At 33.8% G+C, this 24,448-nt stretch overlaps 3 protein-coding genes across 5 annotated transcripts in view; 1 reads left to right on the top strand and 2 right to left on the bottom strand.

Moving 5' to 3' along the window:
- LOC130645595 (catalase-like) overlaps nt 1–1,152 on the top strand; it is a 60,820-nt gene extending 59,668 nt beyond the window's left edge. For all 3 annotated transcript variants that reach the window (XM_057451636.1, XM_057451635.1, XM_057451634.1), the window contains 2 exons: nt 2–73; nt 815–1,152. In XM_057451636.1, coding sequence (XP_057307619.1) covers nt 2–73; nt 815–841 — 99 coding nt within the window. In that variant the 3' untranslated portion in view covers nt 842–1,152. The remainder of the gene's footprint in view (nt 1; nt 74–814) is intronic.
- Nucleotides 1,153–3,924: 2,772 nt separating this feature from the next.
- Nucleotides 3,925–4,383, bottom strand: LOC130646078 (uncharacterized). The gene has a single exon (XM_057452215.1). It carries the CDS (start codon nt 4,381–4,383, stop codon nt 3,925–3,927), a length of 459 nt encoding a protein of 152 aa, XP_057308198.1.
- A 953-nt stretch (nt 4,384–5,336) lies between these two features.
- Nucleotides 5,337–14,342, bottom strand: LOC130645594 (uncharacterized). Its single transcript, XM_057451633.1, has 11 exons — nt 13,187–14,342; nt 12,400–12,534; nt 9,833–11,659; nt 9,560–9,613; nt 9,332–9,478; nt 8,217–8,387; nt 7,974–8,138; nt 7,690–7,818; nt 7,159–7,401; nt 6,482–6,778; nt 5,337–6,276 (listed from the first exon to the last, which is right to left on the bottom strand). The coding sequence occupies exons 1-11, from the start codon at nt 14,034–14,036 to the stop codon at nt 5,489–5,491; spliced, it is 4,806 nt and encodes a 1,601-aa protein (XP_057307616.1). The 5' UTR covers nt 14,037–14,342; the 3' UTR covers nt 5,337–5,488.
- Nucleotides 14,343–24,448: the final 10,106 nt, after the last annotated feature.

Raw genomic sequence — 24,448 nt, 5'->3', positions numbered from 1 at the left:
GGTCAAAAATTTTACTCAAGTTCACGAAGATTTTGGCAAAAGATTACAAGATGCCCTGGACGAACATGTTAAGGTAATAATATTTTAGTATCAATAAGGTGCTAAACAAATTTGAAGGAAACAGATGAATTGAATCGTTTTAATTAATCAGTATTGATTCCTTACTTCTCTAATGAATCTACTTATTAACTCCGTCAATCAAACAAAATATAGGTGAGTTGCTTAAAGGTTACGTTAGGCAGTAAGTGATATCCAGTTTTATATTGATGTACCGCCGCGAACGTTTTAAGATTGGCAACTTTACCTCCGGGGTACTTTTAGGTTCATACGAATCTGCCCACCATAGTTTCAAATTATGTCCTTACAATAAGAGGGCATAGTGTGTCTAGATGCATTTTCTTCAAAGGAGTAAGTGATGAAGCATGGACAAAATTAATGAAACAAAGAACAGTTTTTTTCGTCATTTTGTAAACGTGGTCTTATGATCTAATAGTCAATACTCTGCAGTTCAGAGACTGCAAAGTCGTGTCTATTGTACACGGGCAGGCAAGGTAGAGAGCGTTAAAAACATTTTTCGTAGAGCGCCCGCACAACAAAAGAACTCACGTGCACACAAAGATCGCGAAATTCGTGAAATGGGGTCATGTTTCTAATATAGTAGAAGCATCCAGTGGTAGCAAAATTTGAAATTATCTGTCCAGTTTCATTATATTTTGTCTGCGATTGTGATTTTATATTCTGAAAAACCTAAAAAGTTGAATCTTTCATTATGGTAGTTAGCTATCACTAAATTGTTTATTTCTCCTCATTTTAGGCCGCCTTGACGAAATCCAATTTGTAGGCGAAGCAAAAACAAACACAGGATAATTTGCGATATGAGGCGCGAAGTGATTATTTTTAATTATTATTCTTTTTAGGTACGCTTTCTTTTACGTTTTTATCTTTCGTTTTTAAAACAATGACACGCCATTGGATAACCACCAAACATCGAAGACTTAAAATGTACTTTTTTACAATTCCGTGACAATGCAATCTTGCAGTTTTTGCGGCCTAAGGGAAATAGTTAGATAGTTAATAATTTCGCACAACTTTTTAAATCTTTAATTGTAGTTATATATTGTTAAGCACAAAATACATGAATAATGGAGAAAACTGACTTTTTTGATTATCCAAGATTACTTTATTGTCAGAAAATTTTGCTAAAATAATTTTTTCTGCCTGCCTCTTTTTTCAGTTTTTTCGCGACTTGTGGTTTAAATTTTAGAATTTCGCAGCATTTAGACGAATTTTTTTCTGGTGCAGTATTTTGACAATGAAGTGTAGGTATCCGTATCCATCGTCCTTTGCGTGTGTGCTGTTTAAATCTTGTAAATTTAACCAACTTCAGAGCACTTCTAAAATTAAAATGTTCTAATCCAGTCGAGTTAATTTTGCGAAATGCGTTTTTAGACCTCGCGAAAAAAAATACTTAGTTGTCATCTTAATGAACTTATGTACTTGCCTTAAATATGCAGAAATGTTAGGGCGATTCTTATTGTATCTCTGACGGGTAACATACAATAGACTAGTTGGAAAAATCCTGATCTAAATTAGACTGTGAAAAATTCATGGAAATTGGTCCGTTTTGCATACGTTGCTTATGCTATTTTATGCATAAATATTTCGTGTGTCCAGCGCGACAATTTTCTGACAGACAGATAGACAGGCAGCCGCTTTAAGTGGAGGAACTTCTAGAGAAATTAAACTTAACGGTATAATGCAAGGGACAACCATTTGTTGACTCATGAAATTTCTTTGGATTTTACTTTCAGAAATATGTTTACTCATCTGTAGGTGTCTATTGTGTCAGTGATAATACCAGCATTTTCTTCAGGGAGGTGCAGATATTTAAGTTAAAAGGGTTAATCATAACTACTCTGAATTTTTAAAATACTGACAAGGATTGTATTTTAAAACTATTCTAAAAAAACTTAAGATGATCTAATACAGGCAGTATATGTAGGAGAATATCATCTTAAGTTCTATTAAAAAGATTGAATAAAATCACGCCTTCAGGGTAACGCAAGCTTGATATCCCATACCGTCCCATGTAGCTATGAAAAAAGGAGAATAAATTGACTTCAGAAGACTTCGAAAATAATGCGAATAAGCATAAATTATTAAAATTGCGGAATTTTACACTGTCTAAAACGGACAGCAGTATAAGACGGACAGTGGTACTTGGAGTAAAGAGATTTTAGAGTAAACTGTTATAAAAAAAAAGTCTATAAAGCGGGCCCTAAATAAGACGGACAATTATTGCACTAAGTGGAATTTCTCACCATAAACGTTCCCTGTAGAGTGGGCATTATAAAAATAGAATGATGACAAAAAATATTATTTTTGCATTCTTCTCATTTCAGACATCTTGTTTTTTGTTAATAAGTATAAAAAAGATTGAAAAACCGTTTTTCGATTAAAATTCTGCCCAAAATTATATCTTTGACATAATCTCTATAAAACAGAGGGACGGTTTTTTTGTGCCGACTAGATAGTTTTTCATTCATATATACTAAGAATTATTCAGTCAGTTTCATTAATGGAGAGTTGTTTTTTTTTTTTTTTGCAAGATTGGGAAAAGCTAGCTAATACATTTATTTATATTTTATTCTTAGTGGACACCTTGAAAAAAGAATGGAACAACGTAAGAGATAATTATCGAAAAACTTTGTCAAAAAGGGAGAAGGCAATAAGATCTGGTTCTGCTAAAAAAACATTACCAACTTGCTACTTTTTTGAGGAGCTATCATTTTTAAGAGATAGCCTCACCAATAAAACACAAATTTCAAACATACCATCATCAATATTAAGCGAAAGTATTGATGAAGAAAATAATTCCACTTCCTCTAATTATAATGTGTCATCCCATGAAAGTGAGATAAGCGATCCACCTGCTGAAACAACACCTGTCAATCATAGAAAAAGAAGTTATGTTTCGAGTCAAGAAAATGATACTGATTTCTTGTTAATGAGAATGCTTGATAGGCATTTAAATGAATCAGACAAACAACAACCATTACAAATAGAAGAGCCAGTGGAAAACGGAAATAAATTATTTTGTTTAAGTTTACTGGACACGCTGAGAGGTTTAGACGAGAGAAAAAATACGTTGGCACGAATTAAAATCCAACAAGTGTTGTTTGACATAAAATTTGAAAAGTAAAAACAATTTATATAATATATACTGCAACTCGTTTTCTTTAAAATTTTGTTGATATTACGTATAGACTTGTTTGTTATATTACAAAGACAAAGTTTCGTAAACACATCATCTGAGTAGGATACCACTCAAATCTTACAAAAGAAAAGCCATTTTCTTTTTTTGAACAAAACAAAGGAACAAAATCAGAAGAGCATTGTTTAGTAATAAAATATTAAAAGATTTAGGAATTATTGATGACTGTGCTCTATGAGAAAGATGTTTTATGCTACTTTGCATTTTCTAGTATTTACTTATGATTCAAATATGTCTGCAGTGGAGTTCACTGCATTTTGTTGCCAGGAAACACATCCAATGTCAGTCATAACTTCCTTAGCCTCCAATGTAAAATTGTTAGAAGACACTCTTTTAATGTCTAATAAAATTCTCTTCATCTCTCCAACTACCCTCTTTCAGCATACCATTTGTAACACAATCACTAAATCCAGACCGGCAATACATTTTCCTATCATCCATTAAAAAAATATGCAAGGCTACTGCTGCTTTTGTTATTTCTGTAACGTGTTTTACAGTGCCAATTATGGACCTGCAAAAGATTCAAAATCTGGATGCGCATATGCCAAATGTATTTTCTATTACTCGCCTAACTCTTGATAGCCTGTAGTTAAATATGCGCCTTCCATCATTTAATAAATTACGAGGATAAGGTTTAACCAAGTTGATTTTTAAAGGAAATGCTTCATCTCCAACGAAAACATGGGAAATTCACCTGCGTCACTTTGGCGGCCACTATCACCAATATCAACTAATAAAAACTTGTAGTCTGCATCGCATACTGCCATTAGCACTATGCTGTGGGTCTTTTTATAATTAAAAAAAGATGAACCTCCACGTGCTGGGGCTTGCATTATCACATGCTTTCCATCAATTGTCCCAATACAGTTAGGGAACTGCCAAAGTTTCTCAAAATTTGCAGCTATTTTTTTCCATTCTGCTTGCGTTGATGGACATTTTAACTGTCCTGCTCCCAACAACTTTTCCCATTTCGCATTGCATGTTTCGCTTATAATTCTACCAACTGTTGTAGGTCCCACGCGATAGCTGCTTGCTATGGTAGATTTTGCATCTCCAGTCACTAGATATCTTAAAGTTAAGCACAAACGTTGATCAGCAGATACACTCATTATTTTTTATAAGCATAAAGCTTATAAGCATACTTAAGCTCACATGCTTAAAAAATAAGCATATACTAAGCATATTTCCCAGCCTCGGATTTTTTTTCCCTCACTTCCATTTCTGTCCAAATCAAGTGTAAAAAATAGTATCACACAAAGGACGAGGTTAAGTGATAGGAAACAGCATTTTTGCATGAAATAATCTTTTGAACTAAACTATGTACAAATAAATGGAACAAAATGTTTAACTCAGTCCAGGAGCTAGCAGGACAGGTAAAACCTGAAAATCATTCAAGTATCAGACCATGAAATGAGTTTTGAAATTAAGCATTCGTTGAGCATAATTTCAGGCTCAAATTGGGAAAATCTTAAGCAAATTGAGCTTGAGCCCAATTTACCCGTATTCTTATAAAAAATAATGAGTGTATGCTTTCACGTTTTAGATTCGATTTAGAAATCAATGGTGCCACATAAGTTTTTCGTATTTTTCAGGTAACATGCGAAATTGTTTAAAAAAATACTCGTGATCAAAGAGATTAGATCTTTTATTAATAGATCTCCTTTCTGTTTTCTTTCTTGGAAAATTTTTCTTACACACCATCTTTTTTTGTATTTATTCCTTAACTTTCTTCTTTGAATGCGTCTCTTTAAAACTATCAAAAGTAGCAAAGTTCTAATGTTTATTGCAGCCATATTTGTTTACAATTTTTTTGAAAGAAAATTCGCGCTCTTTTAGAAGTGGAAATCTTCACTTGGATCTGGATCGGATTGTAATTTGATCCCATCCTGGTCTGATCCGGTCCGATCCAGACAAGTGGAAACTAGCCTTAAGGTATTTCACTGTATTATCAACCATGAGGTATTATTATCCTACAGAATTTAGATAATAAGTGGCATGACCAATAAATGTAGAAGATTACACCGATGTATAAGTTAAAAATTGTGTTTATTTGAAGCGTGTTTTATTTACAATTCTGGAACAATATAAAAGCAAATGATGTGTGTTTCTAGCGGGTTACATTATAGGAGAAAATTATTCTAATAATTTATTTTTGTTTTGCGTTTGCAATTAATTGACTCATACACCACATGGTGAAAACAATAACACAAGATATTAAACTTCAGAACTTCTTCTCTTTCGTTTCAGGAGAGTAAAAGAATTGCTTGGTGTAAGCGCAACATTTTTTGTAGCTTTCTCAGTTGTTCCTTTTTTCGCGCGAAGCATTTTCTGTCGTGCGAACTTCGTATATACATCCCACCAGTTTTGTCTAAGAGCTGTCTGTTGCGCCCTTGGTACAATTGTCTTTTTAGTTAAGGGTACTCTAACAGTAAACCGTACAAGTTTTGGATGATCAGCGCAATAATTTCTTACATATAAAGCTTCCGAATCATCAAGCTCCCAGTTATACATTATAAATTCATCTATGTAACCCTTTAACGTCGCGTCGCCAATGCTGGCGTCGTTGTCCCAATTTGTCGGCAAATATTCCCGTTTATATTCCGGTACATTGTCTTTGAATTTTAATAAACCATTAGCATATATTTTAATCAAGCCATTTTCATTGTTATAACTAACAATAATATGGGTCCATAATGCTTCAGGGATAACAACACTGGTAGTCATGTTATCAAACAGGACAGGCACAGTATCTGTCCCAATAGCCCATCTTATTCTTCCATTCACTACCTGTAAGCGGTAGCCTATGTTACCTTCACTGCTTTCCGTCGTAAATATGTTATGAACACCCCTTGTAGAGTTTAAGCTTATCCAAGCGGTAATGGAGAGCTTGATCTTGGGTAGATTTTTCTCAGAAACTTGTTGGATTCTCATGGTTGGATCTGGTCCTTCTGTTAAGTCCAGACATGCTCCACAACGATCACAGTTTGACTTTTGCGTAGCTCCTAAGATAATGAAATGAAAAAATAACAACTGCTTTTAACTGCTTAAATTTTGCTCTTAAAACGTTTTTGGCCTTTAAAATTCAAATATTTTCTTACAGTATGTAGTACTCCGCGCTTGCTTTCAAGGGTTCTACCTTGGAGACGCAGTAAGTATTCCTTACATAAACGAAAACAAAATTTTCACTTTTTTTCATAAGACGCTCACCTCCGATTAGAATACCGTTATTTTCAAGACCAGATTGATCATTGATATTTGTCTTGTTTCCTTTTTGAAATCCAAAATGCAGGACCATTCTGTTAAACATGCATCTGTTAAAAAGCATTCGGACCTCACTATTTGTTAGTGCGCGATCATATATCATTACTTCGTCAACATAATGCAAGCTGTCGTCTCCAAATGTACTTCCGATACCATTAACTAACCAGTTCTTAGCTAGCTTGGCTCCTTTACGTTGTTGTAACTCTTCTTCTAAATCTCCATTGATGTAAATTCTAGCTAAACCTACAAAAGCATTGTAAAAATACAAAAGAAAGAAGAGCAGTTGTACACTTTAATGCTCGAAAAAATGCGCAAAAGCATCGATTCACGAAAGTTGTTCACAAATCTTTCAGAGGCCAGACTCATTGGCAAAATTTTATATGTTCGATGAATGCAAGAATTTCAAAACATTTTCCATTCACAAAAGTTACTGCAATTGCTCAATTTAAATATGCAAAAGACAAACCATTTGTTTAAAATCTCATTCAAATACGTGGCATTTGAAATAGCTGCAGATGAACCCATTCACCTTGAAACTTTATTTTGAACTTAGAGATATTCCGTTGCAATTTATATTGCCAAATAAGATCTTACATTCGGTAAATTGAAATAGAGTTCCTAACCTGTATTCGAATCAAAGGTTCCAGCAACATGTGTCCAAACCTTTGCTGGTACAGCCGTTCCTTTTGATTTAGCATAGAATGTTTTATCGCCTTTTTTTCCATTAGCAAACCAATTGATTACACCACTTTTTTTAACTTTTACCCACATGGCAATAGAAATTGCAGAATCTGGCTTGCGTTTGAAAGTGTCACCACTCCAGGATACACTACCTTCATTTAATTCAATGGCTTTCCCACAAGTACCTAGAACAGGTAAAATTAAAATCACTGCCATAAGAACAATTAGAAAAACCACAACGTTGACGGCAGTGCCACATTGACGGCAATGTCGGCAGAGATGACTAAAAATACTACTAGAATGAAAAACAACACAGACTACGAAGACGAAGACGAGAACGGAGACTATGATTACAGTAATAACAGAAGCAAAATGCAATAACAATACAAACTAAAAGACAGCAAGCAAGTAAAAAACTAAGCTACCTTCCACAACTTAGATCTAAATATATAAGGGTTAAAAAAGTTCCTTACCTAAAATCCTAGGTGACATTGCAGCACCTTTCTCTAACAGTGCCTTGTTATTGTTTCCAGAGTTATCATTTACAACTCCATCGGCTGTGACATTATCAAAAGATAGATACATAACAGGATCTACAGGAACTAAAATGAAAAAGTGTTCATCTGTTAACAACGCCTCAAAAAATTATTTTTGTCTATCTAAACAAAGTATTTCGAAATTTTTTCCAAAGAGTATCGTATTGGAAATATTGTCGGGCACGATAATGCCACTATTTGACTGGATTAGATTTTCTTACTTTTTGGAGTTTTTAAATCAATTTTTCTTTGAACAGTTACTGTTGGCGTGTGAGATTTAGCAACACCTTTGATGTTTGCCAAAAAATCAGCTGCAGTTGAAAATTTTATACTTGCTCCTTTCTTTAAAATGTAGTCGTATAGCTTCGCTGCGGTTACACCTTTTACTGAAACAAGAAATGCAAATTTTGGAGTTAAAGTGTTACAACTTAGAAATTTCGTTATGCATAAAATTCCAAACTTACAATTATCTTCAGGGCAATCATTACATGTTTTAGTGCAAGTTCCCTTCATGAATGTTCTCATAAATGGACACACTCCTCCAGCTTTAAACTGGGCACAGTCATGTCGAGTATCCATACATGTACCATTCCATGCTCGGGGTATTTCTGCTCTTGTTTGTGCACGAATTTCACCTAAATAGAGGTACGATCGAATTGTAATGAACAAAACTTTGCAAGAATTTCTCAGAACAAAAACACTTTCAATTTCAATGTATCTACGTCGATTCTATCCAAATGTCATATCCGCTGATTCTTAATTAAACAATTTTATTTTGAAATAAATAGTCTTTTATTTTTATTTTTGAAATTATTTACCCATGATGACCTCTTCAGTTCCTATTGGTACTGAACGAGGGCCCTGCGAAGATGGTCCTAGTTCATTTAAAGCTTTAATTTGAGCTTTTCGCTCAACTTACAACCGCCTAAGATATCAATTCTATTTTCATGCTAATCGCTAAGCAAATAGGATAGATTCACACTTTTATAGTCTCTGGTATGACTCGACTGGGGTTTAAACACAAGACCTCCCGCAGTAGAAGCATACTCTCTACCATCAAGCTACAATTCAGTTAATTCCCATGATAATAAAAAAAACAGTCGCAGGTTTTTATAGCAGATAAAAAAATTAACATACAATATAACTTAAAATTCTTTTTCCGTACATAAAAAATACAGTTAATTTAGATTTTCCTTCATTTTTTTCGGACGAATTCTTTTGTAATATCTCTGAATCATTTTGTGCTGGCGTTGGATGCGTTAGTGACTTTTCATCATTTTTACTCAGTTTTATGACAGTTAATAAACAATTTTATATTATGTCAGGTCTTTTCTCATGATCACTCATTAGTTAACAGGTGGTCAGGAAAAAATCAATTTCTTTTTAAATCCAGTAAAATCGTAATCTCTTAAAAATATTCCGATAAATTTTACAAGCCAAAAAGATTTCTCTTAACGTAAAGGAAAATCAAAATTCAAAAAGATGTTATTACAGAAAATATTTTACACTAAGGTGTAAGTAATTTTACACTGGGGTGTGAGTAACTTACTTTACACTGGGGTGTGAGTAATTTACATACCTCTAGTTTTGTTTTTATATCTTTGATCAAGTAAACGATTGAGTTTCCTTTCAATTTCAGCTCTTTGAATTAATGATATGTTTCCTTCTTTTACAGCATTGTTTAATACAAAATTCGCTGCTTTTTTTAAATTGATGGAGAAGTCACCTACATTAGAAAAACAAAATTAATTTTGTGTTGTAATTGAATTTTAAGCTTCGAAATGATTTGTTTTAAAATAAAACTCACGTTCATCATCTGTAACGTTACTGCTTGTTCGTTTGATGCCATCATGAGTAAGTTCTAAAAATTTATTCGTTAGCTATGTGTTTCAAAAGTTATTGCCTGTAAAATCGTAGAATGGAATATTGTTTTCATATGCGTACACAAACTTGATAGAAAGAAAAAGCAGGAGAGATCAAATCGCGCTGACGTCCGTTGTTCGTAACGCTCTTAGAAAATCTCTTAAACGGGACGCTTAATTTTGACTACATAATAAAAAATGATAAATATTCTCCTGACCTTTATGCTTCACAATTTCTTTTCTTCCATTTCTATTTTCGTCACTATTTTCATTGTCAGTGTTTGTTGGTGTTGTAACCATCAACATCACGATCCCTTGTTGGCCTGCAATATTATTTCTGACTTGATCTTGACCCATCTGGTTAAAACTCATTGTCGCTGGTGTCCCCATGTTCGTCATAACAGCTGCTTGTTGTGGTGAAGGAATGGGTTGTTGTCCCATATTAACCATTGATCCACCCTGTATTGCAGACTGAATTTGTTGTGGGGCAAACTGGTTAAATAAAGGTGCAGTTCTGCTTCTAGGAACGGTTATACCTTGAATTGGGTTGCCGTTTGTTCGGGGTGGAAAAAATGCCGAAGCTGGGCGAATTGGCACGTATCCATCACTATTTTGGAAGCTATTCATTCTGTTTACAGGTAAATTTACATTAGGAAACATAGCGTTTTGATAAGGTGTGGTTTCAATGTTATTACGAACATTGTCTTCAGGTGGAATTCGGTTTTGATGTGCATACATTTTTAAAAATTCCTTTACTATATTATTACGCATGATCCCATTATTCGGGACTTGATCCCGTGGCATAATTTCATCCTGAAAGTTTTCTTCATATGTTGGTGGAAATAGATTTCGTCGTTTGAGCACATCATCTTCCTCCTCCTGTCTGTATATCTCCTTCTCTTCACCAAATGGTTTATCATATCCATCTCGTTGTTGCATATCCCGATGAAAATTTCTATAATATGGATTTTCATCATGAAAGTTGTGATACTCATTGTTTCTTCTCTGAAAATCACTATCCGGATCTCTTAGTTGCTCTGGATATGGATAAGGGACACCCTCAATGGCATGACCATCTGTATCCGGTATATAATTATGATATCTTTCCTGCTCAGCGTGTTCAGATATTTCTGACAATTTTTCTGGATACGCTTCACTCTCCTTCTCAGGGTAGGGCATAGCACTTCTAAACTCAGCTTCTTGGTCAGGTAGATTCTCATGGTAAGTTTGTTCTTCTTGGTATTGGTTATCAGGGAATCTTTCATGTTGAGGTCCAAGAGATCTAGCTTCTACATTGTTTTGGGGAGTCATATGACTAATGATTTTTTTGTACAAATTTGCAATTTGCTTTGTTTGTAGATCGTACGTATTTAACAAACTTTGAATTTGTTTATCTCTATCTTTGCGTTCCATTTCTGCAAAACCAGACGTAGGTATTGCGCCCCTGGTATCTAAATTTTCTGGACTAAATTCAGTTGAATAAGGAAAGGTCCCTTCGACGTTTTTTTCATTTGCCTTTTTAATAACGTCAAGGAAAGGCTCGATATTGGGCTGAGTGTTGGTAGGTGCACTCTCACTTAGATGTTGTTCCAGTATATTCTGCAAAGAGTTATCATGATAGACTCCCGCCATAGAGGGCGTGCCTATTGGTACATGTGGAGTGTCAATACCATCATTTGGATATGTTGTCCCCACTTTGGGGATTGTGTTTCGATCTAAATTGCTTATTTCTTGCTTCAGCATCTTGTCATAATCATCAATAGCGCCTGTATAGTATTGTTGAGAAAGGTCATAACGCGGTACATTTTTGTCCCATGTGTCACTATGTTGGGCTATTACTTGCTTCGGATTGCGTGTCAAGTCATATAACTTTGTAATGAGTGGTTGATGTTGGGCAAAATCAAAGGGCTTTTGAACTTCATCATCGTAGGTGTCAGGGTGAGAGCTTAAATAGTTGTATGTGTGATCATGAGGTGTGCCAATGATATCAAAATTATAAGTAGCCCGTTTCGGTCGCTTCTTTTTATGTTTCGATCCTTTCTTTCCTAAGGTAGTGTGATATAAAGTCATACATTAACCTTTTTTGCTAAAACAAGCACCATCACATGCTTGAAGCTAATGATACACGAATTGATTAGTTGCTTTCAAATAGTCGGGCTGACATTGCGTACATACAAAAGTTACTTGTTGAATAGGCGATGCACAAAGCAACGAAATGTTCAGACAGCGGATATGAAGTAATAATGGCTGCGGTTACCATTTTAAGGTTTAAAAGAAGAAAGAAAACAGAGCGGAAAATTTAAAAGAATCTATGTGTGGTAAAACCAAAAAAATTCGAGTTGGTAAAAATAAACTACTTTAATTTTTTTCCACCATTTTTTGTCATGTTTTTTTTTGCCATGTTTGTTTTTCTTTTTCATAAAAGTTTTGAAAAGGTTTCAAAACTACTACACTCTAACATTGATTTAGAATTTGCTGCATTGAAATAAAGCATATCTATTAACTGGAAGAAAGCAAGCCGTTGCTGAAATTCTGACATATTGAAAAAAATTTGTTAAAAACAACTAGTCGAAAGCAGGAAAAAAGCGGCGACTTTAATGTGATGCACCAGTCGAGTTGTAGTATCGGAAGGAACAAATCGATTCGTGTATCAATAACTGAAGACTCTGTTTTGTATTCCCATTTCTTTAAATGTAAGGGAAAGATGACACTCCCAAGTAGGTGTGAAGAGAGCGAACAAGCTAACGTGTTACATCAAGCTCTTCTAAAAGATGAATATCCTTACCTACTGGATCAGTGTTGTATGATCCCTCCAAATCTTTCGTTTTTCTATCTTGTGGTCCATTTCCATTAGGGTGATCGGGTAAATCATCTAATGGACCCACTAATATTCCATGGTCGTCCTTGCTTTCCGCTTTGTCTAGGTAAAAACAAGCATGGTATAGTGTTACGCTAACTACAACTTTTCTTTGTTTGTATCAAAATTTTGACTGTCGACGTGTGCCTGTTTCTATGAAGCAAATCAGATTTGTTGTTTTTCTTAAAAAATAGCCACGGTTCCATGTCACATTTGCTAAATTAATACTTTAATTCTTTTGCATGTTTGCAAAAAACCTTAGTTTTTTTTCCACAAGCCATGCTGTTATTAGAGTCAATAATGTTAACATCAAATATTTGTGTCTTTCAAAGTTAAGTTAGCTTTCTATTAAGGCTGGAGCTGCCGAGATTTTGGATATGGGCAAGTGAAATCGAATTTTTTTATTTGCAACATCCGCATTTTGACAGCTTTGAGAATTAACATAAATCAATTTTTAGGTGTTTGCAGATGAACAACTTACAACAACCAATAAAAATTCAGAAAACACTGCCATATTTTATAAATTGAACAGATGGGTGATGAGACAACGTCTCAATAGGAAGCAGCTTTAGCCATCTGTATGGTATACAGTTGAATTGGACAAAAACTTATGTAAATAGATGATGAAGGCTTTAAACTCATCGGCGACAGTGCGGTAAAATCAGGTGTAAAATTAAGACTAATAAGCCATTTAATCATCGCTACAAGAACCTACCTTCTTTTCGCATAGTATGGATCTTGTCAGCTAACCAAAGTAGATATATGTTTGTCGCGTGAGATGGTAACATCAACTGTGCTCGTTTACTGGTATTCAGTTGTTCTTGTTTAACCAAGTTCTTATCAGTAAAATCAAGTCCTGATTGGTTAGTCAGTTGTGTAATATTTTCTTTGTTGTTAAGTAGTCCGTCCAAAGAAGCATTGTTCGTCAAGACGGTCATCTGAGAGTTATTTTCTCTATTATTAAGTACCTCTTTACTTGTAGTATTGTTTGTTGGACTGGTTAATCGAGTTGAATTATAAAATGTAGCGTATAAATTAAAGGTCGGTAAGATGACGTTCTGTTTGGATAACGATGGCATAGTGATATTAAAGCCATTGTTGTCAGTGTTATTGGTTAATATTATATCGTTCGTTAGGTTTCTGTTAAACTGTGATTCAAATTGATGGGGAAAAGTTTTATATTCAGTATTATTGCTAACTGGCATTGTTTGTGAAGAAGAATCAGTTGCATTAAAAAGTGCTTTATTTCCAGTATTATTGCTAACGAAGTTTGACAGTACAAAAGATCCAGTCTGATTAAATATCTTGTTTTTAGTATTATTGCTAACTGGTATAGACAATGTAGGAACATAATTGGTTTTGTTAGTTACCATTGCTTCAATGGTAAGGTTATTAAAGGAATTGTTTATCCTGTTAAATGCAGGCTCTTTCAAAAAGGAATTTTCTATCTCCTTAGTTGTCATGTTGTTTCCTGTAGGAGCTGATACGTTTATAGTTTTAATAGAAGGCATAGTCTTATTTAGAGGTTTGACGACATTAGCAGTGTTTGGCTTCAAATCTGACATGTCGCGAATGATATGTATGGTTTTATTGTGTAATACTGTTGCTTTGTTGTTGTCCAATGCTCCAGCAACCGAAGAGTTATATGCAGACTCTGTGACATTAAATGGTGAGTTTACTTTTTTTAACTTTCTATCAAATTTAGCTTGTCGTATAAGCGAATCAGCGCAGTTTTGATACGTAGAATTACATATAAGAGTTGTTTCATTTTTTATATCTTTTTTGCCCGATCCAGCTAAAGCACCTCCTTGTACTACAGCAACTGGTATAGCTTGTCTTAAACTCTTCAAGTTAGCTAGTGTGCAAAAAACAAGCAGTTAAATACAATAAAAGCTTGTCTTTCAGATATGCGGTATTCATTTTTACTAATAGCCCCGTGACTGCTGTGTAAACGGAGTAAAAGTTGAATGCAAAAATAGAAACATTAAACTTACTGTCTGTATAGACAACACCAAAACATAGCAAGCAGATCGTGAAACCAAGCAAACGCTTCCACATTCTATAATCGAAGACATGGACATACTAATCAATAATGTCTTGTCTGAAAAATGTTGCTGAGTTTCTTATATGCAAGAAAATATATATTTTCCCAATGAATTTTATGCAAAGGAGAAATCAAACATTTAGTTTCATGAAGATTTCAATAACACATTTGCATTTTTGTTAATTCAAACTTCTTTCTGTATGGCAAAAGCTTGGAACTGTATATTGAAATGCAAATGATATTGTAGTTAAGCAGTGCATTGGACTAAATGCACTGTTAAGTCTTCTTACTGTGCTGTTGTTTTTGATGTTAATTAGATCCTGCTTTCTTAAGAAAGTTAGACTTCCTAATCCAATCTGACATCAATTTGTTTTCGAACGAAAACAAGTAGTTCTCTTTGAATATATCTTTACCATTGCATCGCTATGCATGCATCAGTTCGAATGTGTAAAAGGTTTATCAAAATGCGAATCATCACGATACACGATATATTGGAAATTTAAAATGTAATCGGAAAAGTTTAGCAACAAAATCCTTAAAGAGGCTACAATGATTAATTCTGCATACTTGTAATTAGACTTACCTCAAGCAAAAATAATATATCCTGTAAGTAAAGTAGGAAACATTTTATTACTAGATTATCTCTTCTCAGTAGCTAAAAGTCCATTATATCGTCACTGACTTGTTATCCATGCATATTCTATTAATATATTCCACAATACAATTATAATAAATCAAACAAAAAATCACAGTTTTTGCTCACTTTCTTCGTACTTTTTTTCGTTCGAACAGAACTCATGCTCAGCTTGTTTACTACTGCGCCTATTGACCCAATGGTTCCACTTGAATGCACAATTTTTTAAATTTATTGCAAACGTTTTAAGAACATGTTCACGTGAAACGTTAAAGATACTATCCAAAAGATGTATCGGGATGAATTGATATATTTTAAGTATAAAATGCAGGTTAAGTTTATCTGAATAAATAAAGGGTCATGTTTTTATCTACCCAAAGTATTATAACACCCAGAAATCATGCCGATTTTTTTCCTTGTTTTAAAATAGTAAAAAAAGGTGTACAAATATTTACTTGCATTCGAGCAAATCATACTGAACATAGTAACTAGATAGTTTAAATTAATGTTATTTTATGGAATTTTAATTTTTTCTTTGAAAAAAAGGATTACACAATGTTACAGATCAAAAACGAGTGAGACGAAATTTCTATCAGTTGTTAGGTTGCGTATGTAAAAAGCGGTGACTTTAGAATGGTGGTTTCTTTCTTTTTTTTACCCTATTCTCTCTTTTATGCCGATAAGTAAAATTAACTGTGGTTCATACTGGAGACTGTCATTTACCAATGATTTCCCTGAAAAGAAATTTGGTCTTATTTTCTTAATTTTGACTTTTTATAAAAAATAGATAACAAAAATCTTTAGGAAATACACCTTTCCCGAATTTCATAAATTATAATAATTATGACGTCATCTAAAATTTTATAACGTTTCATTTTATCATGAGAAAAATGAAGTTTTTTAGAGATTTTGTGATGTACATTATCTCATTTACATCTACGAATTTTTAAAAATGGTTTGATCCGTTGTCAAGTATGCGCTGAAGAGTATTTATGTATGTACAGGGAAAGAGAAGAGGGAATATTTCAAATCACTGACGGAGGTTAAGAATATAAAAGAGTGTATGGTTACCGTATTCTCTAAAGAACGCCGCCCTCTAAAGAACGCCGCCCTCCAAAGAACGCCGCACTTCTATATGAAAATTTGTAATAAACGCCGCCCTCTAAAGAACGCCGCCCTCCAAAGAACGCCGCACCTTAGATGCGGCGTTTATTAGAAAAAAACCATTTTAATAGGGAAAGTAAAAAAAGTTGGTATTTATATGAATTTGATCTGTTTTCTTTCACAAAATTCTTCTACATCTAACGACAAATACGAATATTTAGTTTTACGCTTTAACAGCTCACCGTGAAGAATTTTAGCATAACTTTTGCTAGATGTAAAACAAATGAACTTTGCAGGTACACTCAAACCAATCTCTCGTTTTCGTTTCCCAGTAACTGTCGCATTTACATGATTATCTCCAATTTCAATAAAAAACGATATCAGCTTTGACAACTCTATTGGCAAATGTCCCACTAAGGTTTCGTTGCCGTCCATGAGTTTGTACGTTCCAATTGCATTCTTGTCCAGTTCTTGAGCCTCTACTCTCTTGTCTTCTTTGCAAACCAAAGATTCTCCTATAATGGGTGTCCATATGTTTTTATAAACATGATGTCCGCGAATATTTGTAGAGAATTTAATGATGAAATACATTTCAAATGTTTTAGGAATCACTCGAGCCATGTTCTTCTCAAATCTCTGACTTCCACGTGTAGCTATCATATATTTCGTATGAGCGTGCAATCAACGATTGATTAAAATAGAACTTTTTCTTATAGAGAAAAAATTCTATTCAAAATCATTTTCCGCGCTTTTGATCTCGTCGAAAATAACACTCCCTTGGATTGTTAATAGTGTTTAAAGAAAAAGTTGACACCAGTAAACAATACTACAAGATAATTGCTCCCAATCTGTATATATCAACCTTACACACTTTTATGTTTGTAAGTGAAAGTTCATTAGAAAAATGTCGCACAACGAGGAGAAGCAGTTAATATCCCATAAAGGGGAAAAAAGAAGAAGCTTTATCTTTGAATTTAAGACAACAGTTGTTGATCACGCAATTAGTACATCAAATCGCGAAGCAGGAAGAAAGTACGGTGTCGATGAAAAAAGAGTAAGAGAATGGAGAGCTAATGTGGAGAAGTTGAAACAAGGAGCAGCGAAAAGATTCAAACTAGAAGGAGGAGGTTGCAAAATCAAGAATCTTGATTTAGAAGAAGATCTGCTCGAATGGATACATGATAGGAGAGCTAATTCTTTGCGTGTTTCGAGAAAACTGATAATGAGAAAAGCAAAAGCAATGCACGATGAAAAAGCTGGAGAGGACACTGTTGCAAAAAATAGTTTCCAGGCTAGTCGAGGTTGGTTGGAAAAGTTCATGAAACGAAATTGTCTTTCATTACGTCGTAGAACGACAACAGTTCAAAAGGATCCAGCGTATCTTGTGGACAGGTTGGTGCAGTATGTAGTACATGTCCGCCGAATGTCAAAGAAATACCAATTCAACGCCGGTTCGATTCTTGCAATGGACGAGACTGCTGTTTGGGCGGATATGACAGCACCTACAACGGTGTCACAGCGTGGCGAACGAGAAATTATGCTTAAATCGACTGGTCATGAAAAGGTCAGAATTTCTGTATGCTTGACAGCAAAGGCAGACGGAAGTAAATTTAAACCATTTATTGTTTTTGGTGGTGCAAAACGCGAATGCAAAGAACTAAATACTGAATTCAAAAATAAATGCGTAGTTGTGTCCTCAAAAAATGCATGGATGAACGAGGAACTCACCTTACACTATGTGCAAACAGTTTTAGGAAAGTTTTCCTTTAATCGACGCTTGTTAGCTTGGGATTCATTTGAATGCCACATGATGGATTCCGTGAAACAAGAATTGTCAAAAGGCAGAATTAAGAATGTCATAATTCCCGGTGGCTGCACTAAATATATACAGGCACCAGATGTCTCATGGAATAAACCATTTAAGAGTCGGATGATCGATCTTTATAACGAATGGATGGTTGAAGGTGTTCAACAGTTCACAAAAGGAGGAAACCAGAAACCTTCATCGCGACGAAAGCTAGTGCAATGGGTTTTAGACGCATGGAATGGCTTGAGCACGGAAATGATTATCAAATCTTTCAAGTCGTGTGGTTTAAATTTAGCTCTTGATGGATCAGAGGATGGAAAAATCCATTGTTTTAAAGAAGGATCGTCCTGTTCATCTGGTGCTACCTTAATGAAAAAAGCAACTGAGGCATTGGAAGAAGACCAATCTTCTGACAACCCATTTGAAATTTACGATTGTGATGTAAATGAAAGCTATGAGTCCTTTCATGTTATCGACGAAGACGCGGACGGAGATAGCGACATTGACATTGACATTGTTTAATAGACTTTTCATAGTTTAATTCTTTTGTTATCTATATTTAATCTTAAAGAAAATACTTAACGTCAACTTCTGCTTTTTGTCTCACTCATGGTTTTGTAATAAACGCCGCCCTCCAAAGAACGCCGCCCTCTAAAGAACGCCGCACCTAAAAATTGCATTTTGTAAAGAACACCCGCGGCGTTCTTTAGAGGAAATACGGTAATATAAACAGAGATAAACGTACACCTAATTACAAATTTCGATCTAACAGGTCGTGTAACAATACGCAGTCAACTCTTTAGTTAATGGAAACTACAAAAAGTGACACCCCTAATTAACGGACAAGAGAAATAGCACTAACAAAACCACGGTCAATCTATATAGAAGACTTACTATATAGCAACCAGCAATTAGCGGACACTCGGATTTGGGGACAGTTTCTCGTTACACGAAATGAAATTTACTATCGGAAATTCTCAAGTATTAGCAGGCAGCAAAGAAAATACAAATGTTTCGCTTCAAACATTTGTTTAACTGACTTGTTGCATCGAAATCTTATTTAACTAGTTATTCCATCTCTTCATGTGCTTTCTGTTGTAAAAATATATGTTTACAGGTAAGAAGTTCCAAAATCTTACGATTCATTATAAACAGCAAAGTTGTGTTATTTTTTTTTTTTAAAAGAAGAACAGTTCATGTAAGTTTGAACATCCTCTCCCTCCAAACAAAAGCCAAATCGACCTTGTGCTAACTAGTTCGTGTTCTAAAACTTCTAAAAATGCTTTTCCTGCTGAATGGAAGCGGGAGAATAAGACTTTTCATACAGCAGAAAAAAGTGATTACACCAAAGAGAGTAGACTTTAACGAAAACTGCATGGTTTTTTAACAAATGATTTTTTGTTATTTCAAACATGAATTTAAAAGTTTCTGTACATTTCTATTTGTTAAGGTAAACATGCAACATAAATAGCAAAAATCTGTTCATATTTGTCTTCCACATTTAGAATACACGTGGGATTGCAAATTTTGAAATGATAATGGGATCTAGCTTCCGCATTTGTGGGCAAATGAGACATCGAAGGTATAGAAAATAAAAGGTTAAGTGCGATCTAATGTAACTTTTGTCACGGTTAAAGAGGCATTACTAGATAGAAAAAACCTAGGTATATTATACCTTTTACCGTATCATCTTACTCTAAAGTAGAGATTACTGTATCTATTGCGAAATGTTTCTGATAGAAACTTTTCGCCTACGTTTCAGCTTTCCTCCAAGGTTTCTAGAAACCCATTCATCATTTTGCCCGTTAGAACTTCCTTGTTTACAAGTGAAATCGCAAACAAAGCATTTTACATTAATTTTCGTTATAAAATATTTCCACCTGATATATGCATTACACATTTCCCTTAGCTATTATTTTTTCTTCTTCCAGAGGATCCATCTAAAAACTCTTTTCCTGTGTTTGCTTATGTCTTCTAAGATATAAAAACTGAAAAGTCGAGCACCAGAGTAAGTCAAAAATAAAATAAAAGTCAAGGGACTCAAAACAGAAAAAAACAATGGCTAACCTAAGTAGGAATATCGAGGTAAGGTTATGGTCAACTTTTTATTTTCTAAGTTTCTCCTTATATTTCATAAACAAATTTTTTACATATTTTTCAAAATGCTTCGGTACAGATTTCGAAGAAATTAGAAGATACAAGAAACTTAAAAACGTGCCAACTATGTAAGGGAAAAAGTTATGTACAGGATCGGTTTGACGCAATTTAAAAACAGAATCAGTAGAGTTATTAAGTGTTAAGAACCCGAACTCTAGTTTCGTTGTTTGCACTTTCGTTGTAAGCAAACGCTCACGCGATGGTTAAATTGACGTTACAGCTGATTCATTTGCTGAAATGTATTCCAACGTTACCATTTTGCATTTACTGATTTTTTTTCACATTCTTGTATTAAAGTTAGCTAGTTTCGATGAGTGTTTTATTTCGTGGAAGATCTTCTTTTTTAAAAGAAGATCTTCCACGTCTGATTATGAACCATGAACGGTAGCTGGATTTTTTTTTATATTTCTCTGAAATTATTTTATCGCTATTGTGATTATCATATATGCTTTGCTAAAATTAGTTTAGTTGTCTAACACAAGCAGGTAAAAGAGAGAAATGATACAGATAATTAAAACATAGCTTAAGAAGATTTTCAATAAATGTGGAGAATTTTCGGCGCGCCATTTTATTGTCAAAGGGAAAGTTTAAAATTTTACATGGATTCCTTGTACAAACACTTGTTCGCCTTTGATGGTGCAGGTATAATGTTACTCGACATCTGTTCATGCTTGATAAGGTAATGAGCGCTGTGCAAAATTCGTCCATAGTTATTTTTTGAGTACAGGTTTTTTGTAACAGAAGATAGATTAAAAAATGTCACGATTTTCAATTTTCAATTTTTTTTTGTTATTGTTTGTATTACAACCTATGGTAGGCTCAAATATACATTTCCAGAAGAAAAGGTTTCACAAAAATTTGCACATGAATTTCGAAATCTCACACAATGAGCAAACAAAGAACCTGCAACAGTATTTTTGTGCCTATTGATGTCTGTTTGGAAATGAGGCTTAATTGCTACAACTCGAAAGATTAAAAGGTTTTGAGCGATACAATAATGCCAGCAGAACGCATTTCGTACCCAGAGAAAGGTTGCAACAAAATAGTATTCAAAGTTAAAAAATTTACACACAATTATAATTAAAATTATTAAACTAATTTTCGATAAAATGTAATAAAAGTTAATTTTCAGCTAAACTGTTGAAATTAAAACTTAAATTGAAAATAATATTGCTATAAATTCTTCTTCTATATTGGTAAAACTAGTTATGTATGATAAGGAGATGCTTTTTAATGATTTTCCTAAATACATGTCTATATCATATAACTTTCAGTTTTATTTAAAAAAAATTTCAGTGCTTCTTTGCTACCATTTTGAATTTTGTGTTATTGAACTGACGTGTAGGGCGTTGAAAATTTCTTTCTGTGACTCGCAAAGATGGCGAACGCTGTAAGAATTTTGTTGATTATTTTGATGTTGTATTCTTATCTGAAAAGCTATGATTGTAGCTATTATTATCATGCTGATATGAAGCCCTGTTTTTAGTGTAACATTGTTAAAAAAATTGTTGTTTAGATCCTTTTTCAAGTCGTTTTGATGACAACATTTGGATTCTGCATGGCATCAACTACTCTCATAAGAGGATTGAGTGATAAAGAAATGGATTCTCTTCTTAAAACAGAAACACATGTTATCATAAAACCATCTATGTCGTTTGATACACGTCGTTTCTTCTCTGGTATCTCAACTGGAAAGCATGGTATCTCAGTTATAAACCCAACCCAACTGATTGTCATCAATTCTCGTGGATTATCTCGACTTTTTAACAAGCTAAGTAAATACCCACCTCCGCAATACCTGGACACAACTCTTGACCAATCCAAACCTGCATGCCCAGCCACAAGATATACTCGGACCAATAAAAATGGAGCCTATGAAATAGAACTTGATTCTGTTGATAAAAAAAAAATCATATGTTACAAACCAGCAAATAAGGTTTTTATTGAAAAATGCAAGTCTGAAGGTGCTTCTTGCTGCAAGAAGAAATTGACAAAATGCAAAACAGTTACGACCAAGAAAACGTATGCCGTGCTCAAATTTGACCGAAACAATAACCCTATCCTGGCTGATAAACCATACCATTGGGATATTGGGATAGGTTGTCAATGTATGTGAAAGAAGAAAGACATTTACTAATAAACAATTTTGAGAATTTATCAAGTTTTCATAACAAAGTTGTAGAATTTTTCTAAAATTTATTAATATATATATTAAATATAAAATTTATGTATTAGGCACAATTTTACCAAATAATTAGCTTTCAGAAGTGCTCAATTCTTAAAAGTTGTCTATTACTTGAAACACAATGCAATGTTTTATACCATCGCACTTTTTAAGACCTTTCGGTCCCAATGCACTAAAAATAAAAAAAAGGTCAAAATTGCTGAAATCTGCAAAAACTCAGTAAATATGGTTCGTCATAAAAAAAATTTACTGAGAAAAAATATACTCACATTTTATCAACTTTTGAGCCAGATTTGAAACTCACTTAATGTAAACAGACCAAAGTAAAATTTAAGTGTAGTGAATGCTAGTGCACATGCGCAGTTATTGTATGGTCAGCGCATCGGTTGGCTACAGCCCGAAACTTTACTCCAATTTGGGCGAACAACATTTTACGCTGGTTTGAGTTTTCACTTGACATCATCTGCATAGATTTTAAGCCACAGCAAAAGTTCTACCAAAAGCAGCAAAAATAATAGCGTCATTTTATGCCTCGTACCTTAATCTCACTTATTACATTAGAAATAAAAAGCGATGGAAAAAAGTATGAAAAGGTCCTTCTATCAATGTGTTTCGGACACTTGCAAAGTACATTTTATTGATGAAGTTCACTGTTAAATTGCAGACAATGGCAGAGAAATTATGTGATAATTTATGGTGATAAATAAATTTTTTTTCTTCGTTTGTTGTACCAGTTGCTCTTGAACTTTTAAAAAACATTCAAAATTCATTTAAATTTGGGACGAAGAAGACGGTTGGTGAAAAATGTTTTCGTGACAAAATGCTACGAAAAAATTTTTTAAATCACTCATGGCTCATGTTAGTGTATTATCCAGATTTCAAAATTTAATGACAGTACTTTTGGTCTTAGAATTGAATCAATGTACGGGAAAAGTCACGGAAAATGAAAAAATCTTCATTGGTTCTCGATATATTTGTCTTTGTTTTGTTATTATTGAGCATACTACAGTACCTAAATATTGAAATTTATGTAAAATGTTCAGAGCGTTAACTGAACGGCCAAAAAACATTTTAAACCGCATCTGTCAAAAAAAGTTAAATACAACAGCAACCCCAGAGTTAGTTCATGATGTCATGCATAATTAGTGAAACTTGTAAGTTTAATTTCTTAAGAACCAATAAAGAATTTTTAAAAAAATTAGAAATTTCTAGACAGTTTTTAAAACTATTTTATGTGAAATTAGTTAGTCTTTTCGCGGGAGGTTAACTTGAAAAAAATATTTATCCATGTAGATTCTGCCGAGGGTTGGGATAACTAGTGTTTACATTGGTGGCGAATATAAACTAAGCGAAAGTGATTCATGGTTTATCCGCAAATTGAAGTATATTTCCTTCAATTTACGTCATTTCCCTTCACCGAACGAGTTATCTGATTTTTCAAACTTCAACGACAATTTATTAGAAAAAAATAGATAAACAATGAATTCGTAAACTTACTTTCTATATTACTTCTGCTCGTAAAACGTGGGTGTATCTGAAACAATTTGAAATACTGAACGTATAGTTGCTGATGATTTTATCTTTTTAACAACGTTAATACTTTTTAATATTTTTACATTGTGAAAAGAAAAATGATAGAAAGCTAAAGAACATTTCATTTCGGAAGTGAGTTATTGCAGGCGTTTTTGTGAGTGTGATTATCAATTTTTGTCCATTTTGCAAAATTGGGAGTTCCTTTACTCTGCATTTTTCCACTATTCTCATCAAACACTTTACTGTCATCGTATTTGCCGAACTTTCTTTTACGTAGCTCTTTGTAAACCATTCATAGTATAGTAAATTTTGAATTAATTAACATAATTATTACATGCTTCTACGTGTTGGTCTATTGTGCAAAAACACAACTTGTCATGTCTAAATCTTCGCAAGTTTTCAGTCATACTACGAAAGAAAGTGTTAGTTTGGGCAGCTCAAATTTTGCCTTACTATTTTTTACTTGTATTGATTAGTCAATGCAAGATTTTAAAGATTAAATGTAAGGTGCTC

The sequence above is a fragment of the Hydractinia symbiolongicarpus genome, chromosome 5, assembly GCF_029227915.1.
Source record: "Hydractinia symbiolongicarpus strain clone_291-10 chromosome 5, HSymV2.1, whole genome shotgun sequence".
In the NCBI taxonomy this organism is placed as follows: domain Eukaryota; kingdom Metazoa; phylum Cnidaria; class Hydrozoa; order Anthoathecata; family Hydractiniidae; genus Hydractinia; species Hydractinia symbiolongicarpus.
The sequence above is the reverse complement of the archived record's forward strand: the minus strand, read 5'-3'. Positions and strand labels throughout refer to the sequence as shown.

Bases quoted from the DNA above. Each gene is read 5' to 3' on its own strand.
- LOC130646078 (XM_057452215.1), bottom strand. From the start codon at position 4,383: ATGAGTGTATCTGCTGATCAACGTTTGTGCTTAACTTTAAGATATCTA.
- LOC130645594 (XM_057451633.1), bottom strand. From the start codon at position 14,036: ATGTCAGATTTGAAGCCAAACACTGCTAATGTCGTCAAACCTCTAAAT. The intron at 9,614-9,832 runs GTCAGGAGAATA...ATAAATTTTTAG, and splicing joins AGAAATTGTGAAGCATAAAG to AACTTACTCATGATGGCATC. The intron at 7,819-7,973 runs GTAAGAAAATCT...TTTTCATTTTAG, and splicing joins TGATTTAAAAACTCCAAAAA to TTCCTGTAGATCCTGTTATG.